Source organism: Protopterus annectens, chromosome 9.part0 (assembly GCF_019279795.1).
Source record: "Protopterus annectens isolate FY-2018-M chromosome 9.part0, PAN1.0, whole genome shotgun sequence".
In the NCBI taxonomy this organism is placed as follows: Eukaryota; Metazoa; Chordata; order Ceratodontiformes; family Protopteridae; genus Protopterus; species Protopterus annectens.
This window is the reverse complement of record NC_056743.1, coordinates 1306617167-1306634718: the sequence shown is the minus strand read 5'-3', so window position 1 is coordinate 1306634718 and position 17552 is coordinate 1306617167. Positions and strand designations below refer to the sequence as shown.

The 17552-nt window shown below is 38.1% G+C and overlaps 1 protein-coding gene across 2 annotated transcripts in view; it reads left to right on the top strand.

Annotated features, from left to right (window-relative positions):
• The window catches only part of LOC122812029 (interleukin-1 beta-like), a 36694-nt gene extending 19398 nt beyond the window's left edge, over positions 1-17296 (top strand). For both annotated transcript variants that reach the window (XM_044084269.1, XM_044084268.1), the window contains exons 6-7: positions 14034-14161; positions 16351-17296. In XM_044084269.1, the coding sequence (XP_043940204.1) occupies positions 14034-14161; positions 16351-16557 (335 nt within the window). In that variant the 3' untranslated portion in view covers positions 16558-17296. The remainder of the gene's footprint in view (positions 1-14033; positions 14162-16350) is intronic.
• The last annotated feature ends 256 nt before the right edge of the window (positions 17297-17552 follow it).

Genomic DNA, 17552 nt, shown 5'->3' with positions numbered 1-17552 from the left:
ACCTCTCCCACCTCATCTGGCCATGTTATCAGACCATATCACATGTGGGACCCACCCTGGGTCTCCTTATCTACTGGTCCTGCACTATCTTCAGATGGAACCACCTCAGGGGATGGTGTGTCCCCCTTGCGTGAGCACACACAGACATGATCCTTTCACCCGAGGTCAGATCCAGGGTCTGGTGCATACGGAGCTCCACAGAGACTTGGGGGATGTGCTACAGCACTTTGAAGCCCTCAGTACACACTCACAGGGTCCGCATGCTCCTCCTTCTCAGCCTCCAGCCAAGGCACCTTCAGGGCTGTGAAGCTGATGTTGTGACTGGCCATGGGTGGGGGCCTTGTTCCCATTGTTTCCATGTGGGGGCTCATGGGGTTTCCACATCACAGACAACACTCCCCATCCAGTGTGTTTACCCAACACATGTGTCATATACCACCCCTGTAGGCTGTCTTCTCTAGCTTCCAACCAAACCCACCTCCACAAATATACCTGCTATCCTTCCCCAAATTCCACTCCCACCTTCATAAACAAGGGCAATGTGTTCCCAACATGAGGTTCACACCTGACATAACCATCCATTATGCACACACTTACTGCTGTATATATATGTGTGTATTGATATATGTGATGTTCCCTCACACATAGCATGCAGCACTATCATGCAGAAGTAGGGGACATGTATTTATATACATATGTGTGTGTGTGTGTGTGTGTGTGTGTGTGTGTTTGCATATATGTAGACACACATACACACACACACACACACACACACACACACATATATATATATATATATATATATATATATATATATATATATATATATATATATATATATATATATATATATATATATATATATATATATATATATATATATATATATATATATATATATATATATATATATATATATATATATATGCATTCAGACATCAGGTCCACACTCTCTAACTCTCTTTCCTGCACAGCTGCACTGTTCTGCCTTGCTACAACACAGAAAGGTGCCACATCTGGACACAGCCTAACATTACGTGGGTATATATATATAGGGACAGATTGCAGGTAAGCCTATTACACACCTATGGTATTTCTGCATGCTACATTACATGTTAACATGATTGTTCTGCAAGTGGTGGGCTCTGGAACCCATGTGTCCATCATAACGGCATTAATTCCACCACCAGCTATTGGCCACACTAATATACATGGTTTGCATTACACAACACACACTATGATGGCTTACATCTTGTCAGTTAGTGCTGTTCTGCACAGTTGACAGGTATGGCCCACTGCCCATAGGGACAGACACTACTGTCCATAGCAGTTGTTCAGCTGGACATCATTACAACAACAACACCTGATGGCACATATAAATCATTCCACATCATCTATCCCATTATTATGGACTAAGTACTACATTCAATTACATGCCTATATACTTCACATACCTGTTGGAGGAATGATGTCTCTTCTGGATAGTTTGCTGTGTGGATGGCTGGATGGATGTGTTTTTGTTTTTTATTTTTTTGTTGTTGTGTTTATTTGTTTGTTTTTTTTGTTTGTTTTGTTTTGTCTCTCTCTCTCTCTCTCTCTCTCTCTCTCTCTCTCTCTCTCTATCTCGGTCTCTCTCCACTAAATGGATTGAGCAGCTTTGAATAGATTGCAGTATGGATTTTGTAGGTGATGCACGTAATCAGGTGATGGCCTCTGCACCTATCAGTGTCCACCACTTGCTACCTGCATGCAGCATGCTGTGTAGTACTTCCAATTGCCACTGTCATGGCAACCCACTACTATAAATCCCTTCATCATGTGGGCGTGGTCCCTTTACCTTTCATGTATGAAGGGCATCCTTCCTGGGTGTGGGAAGCAGTGTTACAGACACCAGGCAGCAATGCCTCTTACAAGAGTACTTGCAGACTCAGGCCAGCTACATATTTGTATAAGGTTCTAGACCTACAGACAGTGTGAGTAGTGTTGTTATATGCATTATATAGCACCAGTGTTACAGGGTTTGTGTGTACATACTAGTTTAACATGGAATGCAGTCTGTCTGCATAGTTGTCAGCTGTGGGCCTATGTACATGATGGCCAGAGGTGTGCCTGTTATGTTTTGTCTGTTCACCACACAGGTCTTATGTCAGATATATCACAGGCATTGTGTGTATTGAGTGCTATCAGTACATGGCTACATTAATTTGTGCTTCTGACTTCATATTCCTGACTAAGGGTATGTTGCAGAATATCCTGTAACAACAGCAACTTTCTCAGTGTAAAACAACACTATTTCACATATGGCCCTGTTTTCCAGCCTCTGCCCTCCACCTATATACCAGACTTTGTCCATATGACATGCAGTAAGGGGTTGTTATGTAGTGCCCTGTGATTATGTCATGCTGCCATTCCTGCCATCATTCTAGTGCTGTTGTGGCCCCCACACATATTGTGGAGTAGGGTCCATATATATGTGGGCTTCAGCTGCACAAAACATGTGTGCCCTTCTGCAGTCAAGAGGTCAGTGTATGTAACAGTGTTATATCCCCCTGTTAAGTCAGTCTATGGGGGAGGGGTATGCACCATATATTACCTAGGCTGTTACAACATGGGAGGGATGTCGGTAGTAGGCTGTCTTAAGGTGTATTGCTGTACATTACCATACATTTCACTTTGGGAACATTGGTGGCCTAGTGCCTATTGTCATACAGACTGTTCTGTCAGTGTGATTGTGATGTTTTCAGTTAAGCATTGTTATGTAACAGATACATCCTCATTGTGGCAACTTAATTCTTTTCCCCCTTAGGGTTGAGTACAGAGTGTAATTGGAGGCTGCTGAACGATACATCTGCATTACTTACTGTTGATTGATTGTTATCTTCTGGCCCAGTCTTTCTTTACTGTTGTACTAGTTGAAGGCCTTAGCCTGGACAGCAACATATGTTATGCTTTCGGATTACTGTATAAAATTATCTGCTTGAGAGTTGCATTACTCAGTTAGTATGTATTTCAAAGTCTTAACAGCTATATGACATGGCATATACAACTGTAATAGTACACAAATAAACATTTCTTAGGTATGCAAACTTGTTTGTGATGTCATATCCTTTGACTTTTTTGTGGGTATATGTTTCAGGTAACAATTGTCTTTTGTATAAGTGAATAATACACTGTCCATTTGAAAAGGTGGCAACTGTAGGAATACTGGCTATTCAATATGCTGTGCACTCTCTAAATATGCATCTTCCTATACATATCTATGTGTGTGCATGTGTAGTTACATATATATATATATATATATATATATATATATATATATATATGTGTGTGTGTGTGTGTGTGTGTGTGTGTGTATTTGCATATATGTGTGTATATGTATCTTTGGAATGTTTATTGCTTCCACATTGTACATTCTCTATGGTAGCCAGACTGTACTGCATGATATGTTATTGATACTATCCTGACATGCTACAGGTGGGATGGTTTACTGTTAACGTCTTGTGGCCAAGTTGTGTAGGGTCCAGGGTATGGGACTTGCAACAGTTGGTATGGTGTTGCAGGGCAGATCAATTTGGCTGTGGGGGAGGGGGTGATATCAATACTTACAAGAGGTATTTAGCTTGGGCCCCCTCACCCCCATTAACGGTGCCTTTGGTCATATATGTATTTGTTATGTTCTCTTTTATATCTGTAGATATATATCTGTAGATGTATACATATATGTATATACATATATATATATACATATATATATACATATATATGTAGACATATATATCTATAGATGTATATGTATGTACATATATATATATATATATATATATATATATATATATATATATATATATATATATATATATAAATAAATGTCCCTGGGAATCTGTGCCATGGCCAGCTGAGGTAGGGTAGGTGGATCACCAGAAACCGGCCTACCCAGTTGAACTATGGTGTGGAGGTATTTCAAAGTGTATGGGTTAGTAATGAACAGAGCATTTAGTTAGTTATAACAGCATGCCAGGACATTGCAGATAACTCAGTAACATAACATTGCTTAGCATATGGAACACAACAATAAGTGAGAGAACAGTCAGTATAGTAACACCAAGCCAGTAACAGTTATGGCATAAGGCCAACAGCATAGGTAATTCAACAAGGTATGTTAATATGCAACCACTGTAATACATAACAATAATAAAAAACAGATGGTAATAGTAAACCATAACCGATGTATAGCAATAATAAACAATGATGCAGTTATGGGATTGGGGGGGGGGAATACAGTCCATTACTACCAGTTTAGGCTATACTGTTTGCAACAGTACTCTTACATACTCTACAGGTCTGCCCTTACTTTATGAATACAAGTGCCTTATAGCTTCTGTAGCAAGTACATACCTCTCAAGCTGTCTGCGTGGTACACTATGGGCCAAGCTGTAACACCTATAGGTACACAAATACAGGGGACTATTACATGTCAGGAGGACATATGTGACCACCAAGGTATACTGTGGAGTGATGTAATGTAACTGTGCTATTGACATAAATCTTGTCAATGATAGATCTGTGACCAAGAGATTAGGCAACAGTGATCACAATCCATGACAGCATGACACTTGAGAGACATGTATCATGCACAGTACAGAGAGTTTATGACTATCATGCCATCCTTGTCAGCCATAGGGTTAGACTATCAGCAGATATTCAGACACACCAGGCATACAGCCATACCAAGATTATACATTTTATTTACTGTATTAACTTTTATTAGTATTGCACTTGTTGCCTTTATTTTCTGACGTCTTATCACATTGCTGAGCAATACAGTTAACACTCTGGTACTTCTGAAAACACAGATTATTAACCAATTCTAATGGCTACTACAATCATTTATTTACCTGTAATTCATGTGGGGAGAACATTTGTTAACAATACATAACTGCTTCTATAATATTTAGTAGTACTTGTCATTGGATTTGAACCCCAGTCTGTATGACAAAATGTACATCACACCTATCATATATCAAACTGAGCTACTGAGCCGCTGCTACATATTGACTGACTGATATGTGCCTAGATCTCACCTGGTAACAAAATATGACCTGGTAATAGAGATAGAGTGTTATACAAGACTACAGTGACATTTGAACACACAATCATGAGCTCCATGCATGACAGAGATAGTAGGTGAACTGTGCATTAATACACGGAATGCAGGTGTAGACACTAAACCCCTATTGGGTGGGAATATCTGTGATGTGTACAAACCATATTGGAGTGGTGGGTTGGCTACCTGACCCACATACAATTGCAGATGGTATATTTGCAATCTACAGCTATTACAGTTTCATGTTTGCCTGCAGCAGCATACATAAGAGCAAGAATGCATATAGCTGAAATGCAATGGTTAACACAAGACAATCCTGACATAAACAAAATACCCTAGGCATTCATATTATTGCTTCAGATCTTAGTGCAGAACAAATATCAGAATGCATTATATCTTGTAATACAGCTCCATATCTACAGTTTAGCAGAACACTCTTTATTAACTAACCTTCAGTCACTTAGTGATATTCTTTGTGTTTTTACTTCACAGCAGATGCACTACTCAGTTTCATGACCAACAGCCCAAAATACACCCATATTGCACAACACAGCTTTATTAGGGGTGACTTCATGCAGTGATTGGTATATATTTCCAGTCTTTATTGAAGAACAGTTCATATAATGCAGATGTTGCAATACAGCTCTAATTCCATAATTAATGCAGTACACACTTTTATTTCCTTAACATTATTAATGTAGTAGAAACTCTATTTCCTTAACATTATCAGGTTTCATGCTTTCATCTTTATTGAATTGTACCTGGCATTACTCACGTATGTCAGTCCAGGTTTATGACCAGGTCTGCTACAAAATCTTGAAAGCTCAAAATCCTGAAGCCCAAAATCCCGAGACCAAATCCTGAAAGTTCAAAATACTGAAAACTCAAAACACTGAATCTCATAATACTGAAAACACACAGGATACTAACACTTACTATATTCCAGCACAAGTGCATACAGAAACAAACAAAAGAGAAACCATATTACTCTTCTCCAAGTATAAGCAGGAGTGCAAGCCCCCTGCACCCCTATGTGGGGGGCTGTGCCCCCCACACCCCCTGCTACTTAAATATATCAACTCCAAGATTGCACTTAGTGTAGTGAACTACAGTCTCAAAGTTGATATATCTAAGTATCTAAGTTGATATTCCAAAGACATGCATCTGGAGCATTTCTCCCCGGGCCTCCGCTGAAAACAGGCTCTGTGGGTGGAACCTAGTCTTTCCGTCAAAAACAAATGATAAATAAATAAAATAAATAAAAAGTAGCAGGGGGTGTGAGGGGCACAGCCCCCCACATACATGGCACAGGGGGCCTTCCCCCCTGCTTATAGTTGAATAATAATATGTTTCTGTATGTACTTGTATTCAACTTCAATTTTTTGTAAAATTTTCTTCCTTACTTGTACTATGAAGCTTTTCTCCCCGGGCCTCCACTGAAAAAGGGCTTTTGCTCAGATGGACTATCCCAGTTAACAAATGTCAGGTAAATAAATAAATAAATATCATTAAAAAGTGTACAGTGTAATCATACAAAGGATGATGTGAATTTAGGATAAAACAGCCCAAGGCATGGTAAGCTTTCCAGTTTAATATATATGTAACATATGTCCACAACCAGATTCAGCACTAGGCAACTTAGGCAGTTGCCTAGGGCCCACTGGGGAGAGGCTTCCACTTGCTGAGACGGGGTCCACTGGCCATGGGGGCTGCCACAACATTTACTTAATTAAAAAATAAAAAAAATTGCACATCTTCTGTAAGGGTGTTCTTCTTTAAGAATACCATTACATCCCTGTGTGCATGTGTTGAGATATACAATGCAAGCGCATTTACTGTTTGCTTGCATTGTCTTCCTTCTTCCTATTCCATGGGTGGAATTTAGACCACAATGTACATATCGGTAAGTTGTGTGGAGTTTAAACCACAATGTTCCTGCTCCTACCCACTGAGTGAAACAATGAATATAAGGGTTAGAGAAGTGTGTGTGTGTGTGTGTGTGTGTGTGTGTGTGTGTGTGTGTGTGTGTGTGTGTGTGTGTGTGTGATACCCTAGTTAAGAATGACAGGTTAGTTAATTTACCCAGGCTCAAAGCCTATACCTTGGTTACAGGAGACAAGAACTTGATTCCTCTATCTACACCAAACATATCTCTCAACTTTGTAACACAAGAAATCTGGACAAAGCCTTAAATAATAGTGGGACAAAAACCCAAAATAGGGACAGATTTTAAGTACTGCTCTTATAAACTTAGAACATTGTTAGAATAACATGTTTTGTGTTAGCTTGCATTTTCTGAAGGCTATGAAGTCTGAAACTCAAATGTTTGTCATTATTTAGTGACTTCAATCCTCTGTAGTTTGCCAGAAAAGCACAAACTTTAAAAGGAGAATAACAAAAATATGAGGCAAAAATCTAGGTATTCTGCAGAAATCTGGACAGTTGAGAGGCATGATGACCAACTACCTCAGGGCATTTTCAAGGAATTGTGTGCTTCAAAGGAAGAGAAGTTTACTGCTGCTCATGCTAAGACTATTTTCAAGGTGCAACTAATTTGTTTAGTAAATGGTCATCACTGTGCTATAAATTTTGAAAGCAGTGTTATTATCACAGCAGGTAGCATACTTGCTTTTGATACAGAAGGCTGGGGACTCTACTCTCACATGAAGTACATGGATTGCTGATACTGTCTTGTACTTTAACAAGGGGTGCTGCAGTCCTAAGTATGTCCTCATTTGGATGAGGTGCCTAGTAACTATGAGCATGTTGTCAGTCTGCAATCTATTCCTTATTGCAATATTACCACTTACCATTTTTTAATGTAACATGGGCAATTTATTCAAGGGCAGCAGACACTGAATTTGTAGACAGAACACTGAAATATAAAGTTGTTTGCTAGCAGCAACATATTCATTAGCTACAGATCTCTTTAATGTGGAATTATTCAGATTACTTTTACTTCTGCAGAGTGTGCATATTGACTGATATTGGTGGACTGCAATGACAGAAGTTTGAGTGGCCTTTTATGGTGAAATGTTCAGAAATGGGCAGTTTTATCATTATTGGTTCATATGTTTTGTCTCTTTGCTTATTGGAAGAATGTTCAAAACTACAACTTTAAAATACACTCTAACAAGTGGTGACATATTATACAAGGGATATAACTGAATACAGTCAGGAAAGTGAATCAAAGAACACATGCATGTATGCATGGTCCTAAAAATGTGTGCAAGGAGCCTGTAGTTTGAAAACAGCCCAAAAGTAAACTTGCAACTGGCCAGTGGTCAGATGCATTTTCTTTGAATGTGGGTTTCAATGCAGTTTCAAGGGCAGCAAAGTTTACTGTTAATGCCAAGTCTGTTTTCACTGTGTGACCATATTGTTTTGTTTAGCAAATGTCTAACAGTGTTTTTGCTATAACATTTGAAATAAAAGCTTTAAATTGAATCCAAATATCTGTAATCACTGTAGCAGCAATGAAGAAAATAGTATGTACACTGACAAGGTTGAACAATGTTTATTTATGGTAAATGGGGAGAAATAGCCAATGGGACACTGGAATGGCTGAGGGGAGGGGCTGCTGTATGTGGGGTGGGGCCCCGACCCATTACTCTGCCTAGGGCCCCATATGACCATTATCCAACTTGACTCATGTCATAGCAACAAATAATTGACATGTTATCAGGAGATTATACCTCACTTCAAATGTGTCTGTACAGAATATGCAGACAAGAGTATCAGCAACCTTAGTAGAAGTTCCATCTTATCATATAGCCTCCACCAGTCCCATCATATCCCCTCTATTTGCACAACCCACAATGTGCCTTTTTTTATTACCGTTTCCACAGCACACCACTGAAAATACCTTATTGCAACTTTGAAATTATTTTAGTTTTATTTTAAAGTAGTTAACTTCAAAGCTGGAATACTACACTGAAATAAGTTTTCAAAGTAAATTTGTTCTTAGTTAATTAGGATACATTATTTCTAGTATATTCTGAATTTCCATCCGACACAGAAGACAGTAGGATACAACACTGCTCAAATTAGCTATCCTTTTTTGTGAAAATTAGGAAACTACCAAAACAATGTGTATTTAAATAGAACAATGCAGTCCGCTCTAAGGCAACTAAATAGTGTTTTTAGTTTATCTGAAGTTAAAAGGGATAAGCCTGTCTGCTTTAAATATGATAATAACCTAACTCCTCTCCTTCCCCTTACTCACTATCCATTATCCACCTATCCTAAGTGGTTTCACTCTGAATGATCAAAATCTGTTTGCTCAAATGCGCATTTTGCCAAAGTTCAAACCATCAAAATCTCATTTTCTTCCTAATGAACAATCCTTGTCATGTGTGTTGTGGGCAGATTTTTCACTCTCCCCTTGCTCTAAATAAACAAAATCTAATGCTGCATCTTAATACAGAAAGGATAAAATGGGTGGAGCTACAGGGTCAGGTTATGCTGAAATGGATGGTCGAGCAAACAGGTTTCAAACAGACCCAGTACACCCATGGCAAACTCTTGTAGATGCCTCTGTCGATTTATTCTCTAGCACCCCTCTGGAGAAAAAAAAGCACTACATAAACCATAAAATGTTGCATGGTTATAGGAAAAGTCAGTACTCACAATATGCTTTCTGTGTCCTTTTTTATCTTGTGCCTCTATTTAAGACAAGTAGTTCACAACAGCTGCAGATATGTAATGCACCCATACCATGCCCCATATGTCCTTTTTCTATACTTTCTTGTATGTAATGACAGCAGCCCAAGCTCCTCGTGTCTTTTCACATACTTTCTTCTCCAATGTATAATCCATCTGGTCACTTTACAATGAACCCCTTAGAATGGTACACAGGAGTCAAGTAGTGGCTTTAATAGTGTCGTGGACACTGACATTTAATAGTGTTATGGACACTGACAGCAACACTTCTCTACTGCACAAATCAAAATTCCTAACAAAGCATCCTACCATTGCACTTGTCATGGCTGCAGCCCTTTCACACTGCTCTTGGTTATCCATCCCAAGTATGATAGGCCCCCACCTCCACCCCACACACATTTTTGTCTTTCTCTTTCTCTCTGTTGCCTTTTGCTTCCATCCTTCATGAACATTTTGTAACCTTTCTGCTACTTATCTCATTTTGCATGTATTTCTGCAGACTATTAACTTCCATGTCTATTGATCCATCAGTTTTTGCATCATCTGAGAATAGGATATTTTTGTTTTCTGTACCCTTTAATATACCTGAACATTGCACAAAAAAGACTAGCTGATGTAAGGTTGATCCCCACTGTACATCATTAGTAACATCTGTCATTTCTGAAAATGTTCTCAGTATAACCCTTTGTGTTCTACTCTCCAACCAAGCTTCAAGCCAGTCTTATAATTCTGGTCCCAAGACTAATCCTCGCAGCTTTTCAAACTGTCAGCTGCGCAATACTGCACTTACTGCAATCTATTTTTGTAAACCAGTTGTAAAAACAACTCAGATTTGACTGACAACCTCTTTATGGCAGAGATCCATGCTGAATATTATCATGATAATCAAGAACAAAAAGTATTTTCAGAATATCTCTCCATGGTTTTCCATGTAATCACCATCAGATTTAAAAGGTTCATAGTTCTCTAAAGCCTTTCTACTTCCCTGTTATGCAAGTCTATCACTCTTGCTGTCTTCTAACCCTTATGTACTTCTGTCCAGACTAGTGTCATGTGAAGATTTCAGTCTAGGGATCTTTTAACACCTCTACCAGACTTGTAAAGGCAGCCAGTCTGGTCCTGGTGCCCTATCCTCCCATTGTGTTAACAGCTTTGCAAATATATCCTTCTCTCTTATTATGGCCATCTGCCCAAAGCTATCCTCATGCTACCATAATATTCCCCCAATAAATCACCCTGAAATGCCCTTCTTAAAACATTGAAGCTTAATTCAGTGTGTCTGCTCTTTTTCGATTTCCCTTAGGTAAATATGTCATGTACCATTCCTCTTTTTTTCAACATACCTAAGAAGTGTTCTTTACTCATTCTGCCAACTACTTTTCAACTTATGCTTCTGCTGTGCACACCTCCTTTGTCACCTTTGTACTGGCCTCTTAGTTACCTCTTGTACTGAATCTCATCTCTCTTCTGCCTCTCTTACATGTTTTGTCTTTATCTATAATTGCGGGGTTCCCATTTCTGTGCACACTCTTATATGTTGTCTTCCTTTTTGCCTTTTTCTCAGTACTTTGCTCCTACTGCTAAGACCTCTATCTCTGACATAGATCCATATATTATCCACCTTCTAATTTTTCTAGTGTCCTAAAGCACCCATAATGCTCTACCTCAAGCATAACATAATCTAACCACCTAAAGTTAAACAACTGCATATTTGTTAATGGTCTCTTAACCTTCTCCTTCCTTTAAATTAAATAAAGGCATCATCATTGTAAGCCATGGATGCTTCTTCCTTAATATTCCTATCTAGTTCATCCTTAATCAAAAATCCCATTCAGTATTTTCTCCTTCCTAGTATAGTCATGTGTACCATCATGACCCAAAATCTCAAATTCTCATGCCTTCTTAGCCCTAGAGCAAGGAAACCACATCTGACACTTTCAGATTCACCACAAGAACAGCAATTTTCCTTTAATTTTGCAACTTTTTATTCTCTCTTCTAGTTTTATGTTCTCTTTCCTTACTGTATCACATGATCTGTAATGTTCTTGATTCACTGATTACTCTTCCCTTTCCTATAAGTATCCACCTCCTTCATATGTCAATGCCATTTATCCTCATTTTCATTATATCCGGTGTTCTTCCCTGCACAAATCACAATCCACCTTACTCCTTCCCAACCCCTCCCTTTTATATAACCTATATTCTGATATCTCCATATCTGACACAATCTTTCAATTGCCCATGTTCACATAGTACTACCAATGTCAGTCCTTTCCTTCTAGTTTGCAGTTCCCAAGCTTCTTTCCCTAGGACTCCCTTTACTGCACGCTAGGTATTACCATCCATGCTCTAAGCAATCCTTTACTGCTTTCAGTCTGATAGTTCCCTCACAAATAGTGCTTGAGTATAATTGCAGATCTGCTGCACCATATTCTCCCACCCTTTTTTAATCTAATTTAAATGCATTATCATGGAGATATGCCTTTCCAGTCCATGTTTGAGTAATGCTGTCCCCACCTGCGCTACGATGAAGCAGGTTTTTAATATGTAATAAACTTTCATGTAGCTATTCACAGAAGAAATCAAACTGCTGGGTTAAATGTGCAATAAAGACAATTATACGACCCTCATTAATATTCCAAAACATGCACGCTGATTGGTCAGCTTGCACGTTCTAAATCAAAGACTTATACTAATGGACTTTTTCCATTAGTATGTCTTTTTTTGGACAGCAACAGAGAACTGAAGAGCTCCGTTGCTGTTATCTCACTATGTTAAACTCACATCGCGAGATATCTTAAAAAAAGCAATGGACATTTTCCTTTCTCCATTGCTTTTTTTAAATCTGTTTCTCTATGTTAAACGAGTTTAGAAAGGAAGATCTCCGTTGCTTTTTTTTAAAGCTATTTCGCTATGTTAAACTCTTTTAACATAGCGAGACAAGTTTTTAAAAGCAACGGAGATCTTCCTTTCTCCATTGCTTCCACACACACAGTTCTGATGTACTGCATAACCATATGCATGCGCAGTACATCAGAACTGCCGCAAAATACTGGACAGCTGCAGTAGGGCAGCAAAGAGGCATTATACAATGCCATTATTTAAGAAAAGTAGTTTTTTTTTTTTCTTAAATAATGTCATTGTATAATAGCAATAACCCACTTCTGGGTGTGGGTAATGCTGGATTTACCCACGGTTGTCTTTGGCCACTCGGGCTTTGCCCTCGTGATCAAACCACACCAACCATGGGTAAATCCAGCATTACCCACACCCAGGTGTGGGTTATTGCTTAATAACATAGGGCATGTAATCTGCAAGAATGAAGGAAGGAAGATAGTAAAGAAACATTAGATGATGATACAATGATTCCTTTTATCATGTGAGAGACAAGAAATGTGGTAGAGCATTTGACTACAGATGAAGAGATCCCTACTTCAAATCCAGGTGCACCCTGCTGGGGAGGATTCAGGGGTAGAGTTAGCATAATGTTTAAGGTATTAATCTCACAGACACAAGGTACAGGGTTTGATTTGCTCCTTTGAGGGAAATTGGCTAGGTTTAAAAAGGCCCACAAAGACAGCTAGTCTAAGACTTACCTATGAAGCTATAAAGAAGGGAAGCTAATGGTAGTGAAAAGGTGGAAGACTTAAATATAACCAAAGGGATTGCTTTTCTGCAAACAGAATGATGGGGGCATTGAAATGATTTACTGGGAAAAAATATGGTTCTTACCCAAAGCAAAACAGAAGAGCATGGAATGGAAATAATATGAATATAGGTGAAGAGGTGAAACAGCTGCAACAAACAGATTCTGCTGATGGACAGTTTTTCTTTCTCCATTGTCCTATTTGTATGCTTATTTGTTTACATATTGTTGTGCTATTCTATATTACTTGTGAATAACTGGCATTTTCTTTCTGCATAAAACGATGAAAACAAAATCATGAAATTAATATTTAGCTCTTTGATTTGAAATCCAAACAATTCATTTAGTTATAAATTGAGCCAACTTTCCAGGCAAGTGATCTTGCACTGGGGAAGTTTGAGGGCCTGTGTCCCAATTTTCAGAGTTCCGTCTTTAAAAAATACAAGCATTCTAAACTATTATCAACAGCAAATCTGTTATTCACACAGTGGTGTGTTCTACTTTACTAAAGCAATGGTACCTTTCTCCATTCACAAGAAGTTTCATGTTCCCTAACAGCATCACTTCATTTTTAAATTTAGTCTGATCTTAAACAGATTTTTCTTTTTCTTCTTGTTACAGTGAAAATCCACCTGTCTATGTACAAATCACGCAGTATTAGCCGACAGCCCATTGCTCTTGGGATTGCTGGAACAAACTACTACTTGTCCGTCTCAGGAGATGCCAGTAATCCCATTTTGCAGCTTGAGGTAAGCAATGTTTACAACTCAGAAAAGTGTTCAGCATCTGGGACGGGGGGGGGGGGGGGGTACAAAAGCACAGGCATTCAAGTTTTGTTTTATGTTCTAGAATGGTAATATGCCTTACACTCTTTAATGTCTGCAAAATGGAAAATAATTAATGAGCTGAATGATGGAACTGAATTTCACACTTTTAATACCAGATATACAAAAGGAGTGGTAGCTGTTATCCCCACACTAAGATTACTCAGGGATAACAATTAGTACAGGGGTACAGAAGGCAACGTTCAATTCAGAGGATTTGGGTAACTTTGCCTATCACAGGAAATGGCCAACAAATTGTTGCCTTTTATGCTATTTTCCACATTTAATCTCTGAACTAAATTCCATTCTCTAGTGAGTGCATACATTTCCCTACCACCTTCCTATCTACATTAACATGTTACTTTATTATACAATTGGTCTTGTACCTTTCCCTGGGTCTTCCTGAAACAGGCATTTAGTCAGGTGTCACTAATGGGTTAAGAAAATAAATCCAAACCTACAAATATGTTTTTAAATGTAAAGCAGAATGTGCAAACTGTAAACAGGTTATACAGAAATGTGTTTGTTTTACTGTGTGGCACACATCATCTAGTTTTAGGCCCAGGTATTTTTGTTTAGTTTTAGGCCTAGGTATATATTCTGAGAACAGCCTTCCATTCTGATTCTGTTGGATGTCTCAGTAGTAAAGCACAAAAACAGAATTCTGTGAATCAGCATTCCATTGCTAGTGTTAACATATTCCTTCTACTTGGAATTATATGATTATATTGCACAGTCACAGGAGGACATTTGATAGCACTATAAGCTGGAAATCTGGGTTTCAACCCAATGAGTTCTCCTGTACACACTGTTTGACCTGAAGCAACTATATGGCTTCCTTGTGCTCACGGGTCACTCCTATAGAAGATATTCCAGTGAGAGGACTACTGAGACCCTATATATACACACACTATACATATATATTATTCACTTGAATTCAAGTACAATATTTTGTTATTTTGTGAGTGTTCTTTTCTTTGAAAAATCAACAGCATCATACCTTTGTCTTGTTCATCTACCCACCTCAGAAGTACTCCAGGCAAGCAGTTTCATACACTTCAATGCAGAATCTAGTACAGAATGTAGGATTGACAGAGGGCTGTTTCAGACCTGTGGGATACTGGTTTATTGTCTCTTATATATTCTTTATCTCTTTCTTTCTTTCTGACTTTATTATTCATTGCTTTGTTAAAAGGGTAGATGGGCTGGTCCAGGGACCATTTTCAACTACAATCTTGGCCAAAATGGCATTTACAACTTTTTCAGCAATGCAATGCAATGCAATTAACAGATACAATACAGTATAATGAGAGAAAATGCTTGTAAATATATACATAAGAATATAATAGAAACAAGAACAGTAGATGCATGACAGTAGTGGACCAGCAATATGTACAGCATAGAAAGAAAACATGTTTTATGAAATAAACAAAGCAAGGTCATATATTCTCAGAATAAATTCTTGTTATTAAGGACATAACTCTCCATACTAGACTGTTGCAAAAAAGGTGGGTAATTGCACTTGATGATAAATAATGATTGAAATTAGAGTTATATACTTCTTTTAGTTCATAAAATGAATATTAATTCACATTCTCTTATTCTGTCAATGTCTCAAGTTAATAGTACTAATATTTTAAGTGTCCCTGACTGTCCAGATTATTTTTGAATTTGTACCTGATTGGGAACTGTCAGTCAGCTAAATTAAAATTCACAGTTTTCCCCAGAAAAGAGGTACTTGTGCCTAGTCCATCTTACTTTGTTGAAATATATTTTGCATGCAACAGGGTTCAAAAGAGAAAGGGTGCATCTAGCAGGGAAACAGCATTTCCTTAAATGGTAACTTAAATGGAATAATGAATAACACAAAGAAGCATGCATTCTTTTTCTCTAAGCATTTTGCTTGTGTTAGGCGATATCCACTTAGTTGACAGTCTTCACAAAGACAGTTTCTACAAAGAAAACAACCACAGAGTTATTTATCGATGTCTGTCATCAGGATAACAGTCATTGTCAATGTTTCTAACATCTGTCTCCCCCCCTTCTCTCTCTCTCTCTCTCTCTATATATATATATATATATATATATATATATATATATATATCGCAATCCAGAAGGTTCAGTCTCCAGATGACCTCAGATACATCAGCAGTGGAGATATGGTTCGTTTTATTTTCTACAAGTCGGGTCAAGATGCCTCCTCCAGGTTTGAGTCTGCAGCTTTCCCTGAGTGGTTTATTGGTACCTCCCAGAGGACAGAGGAGGAAGTGCAGATGGTCTGCAGGAGACAAGACATGTTTACTACATTTATGATGATCTAGGCATTGTTCTTCAAAACTCCAAAAGGCACAGCACTAAAAACCAAAACAAGTTCTGGTTTACAGAAAATGTATGTACAAAGTACAAAAGATACAGCCAGTCTCACTACTATGGCAGAGATAAATGTATCTTAATAAATAATAAATGTACAGTTCATATTTATGTATTTATACTAAGTGAATAATGTTTATTATTTTTGATTTTTGTCTGTACATCTGTTTGTGTATATAAGTATGTGTCTAGAATAATCTAGAATATAAATGCTATCTGGTGGGCTAACTTTAAGGTCTTATGGGAAGGCTGTAATGCATGGGTACAAATATGCATGTATACATGCATCTCCTCAACACCAACCTAAGAACTTTTTCTGAAGTCTTCATTTCAGTTGCTACACCTGAAGCCAGCAGGAGAAGTCAGTACACATGAGAGTATAACTGTGCTTTAGCATCACTGAAAACCTGCACGGGTAGCGGAGTGAAAATACTCCCTCAATGCACTACACCTGCAGCCTGAATTCAGCTAGAGCTGCTACCAACTAATCTGTCATTTGTTTTTACTGCCAAACATGGCAGAATAAACCTCCTTAAGAATAGACCAAGCCATTCACAGAGGGGTTACATTGAAATAAGTGATATTCAGAAGGAATAGGCCAGACAACAAGAGTATTATAGGGTAGAAAATGTCTCTCTCTCTCTCTCTCTCTCACACACACACAATATATATATATATATATATATATATATATATATATATATATATATGTATATATATATATATATATATATAGGTCTACGTCATATGATCGACAAACTTTTCAGAGAGACCAAAACACTGAAAGCTCAAAACACCGAAAACTCATTTGATCGAAACTCATAACATCGATACATGAAATTTAAAGCATTATGCCCTTTCCCCACTGTAGTGTGACCCTGGAGTTAGAATAAATAGATAGGGGGGTGGGGGGTGTGGAGGGCTTATATGTCATAAATTTTAAACA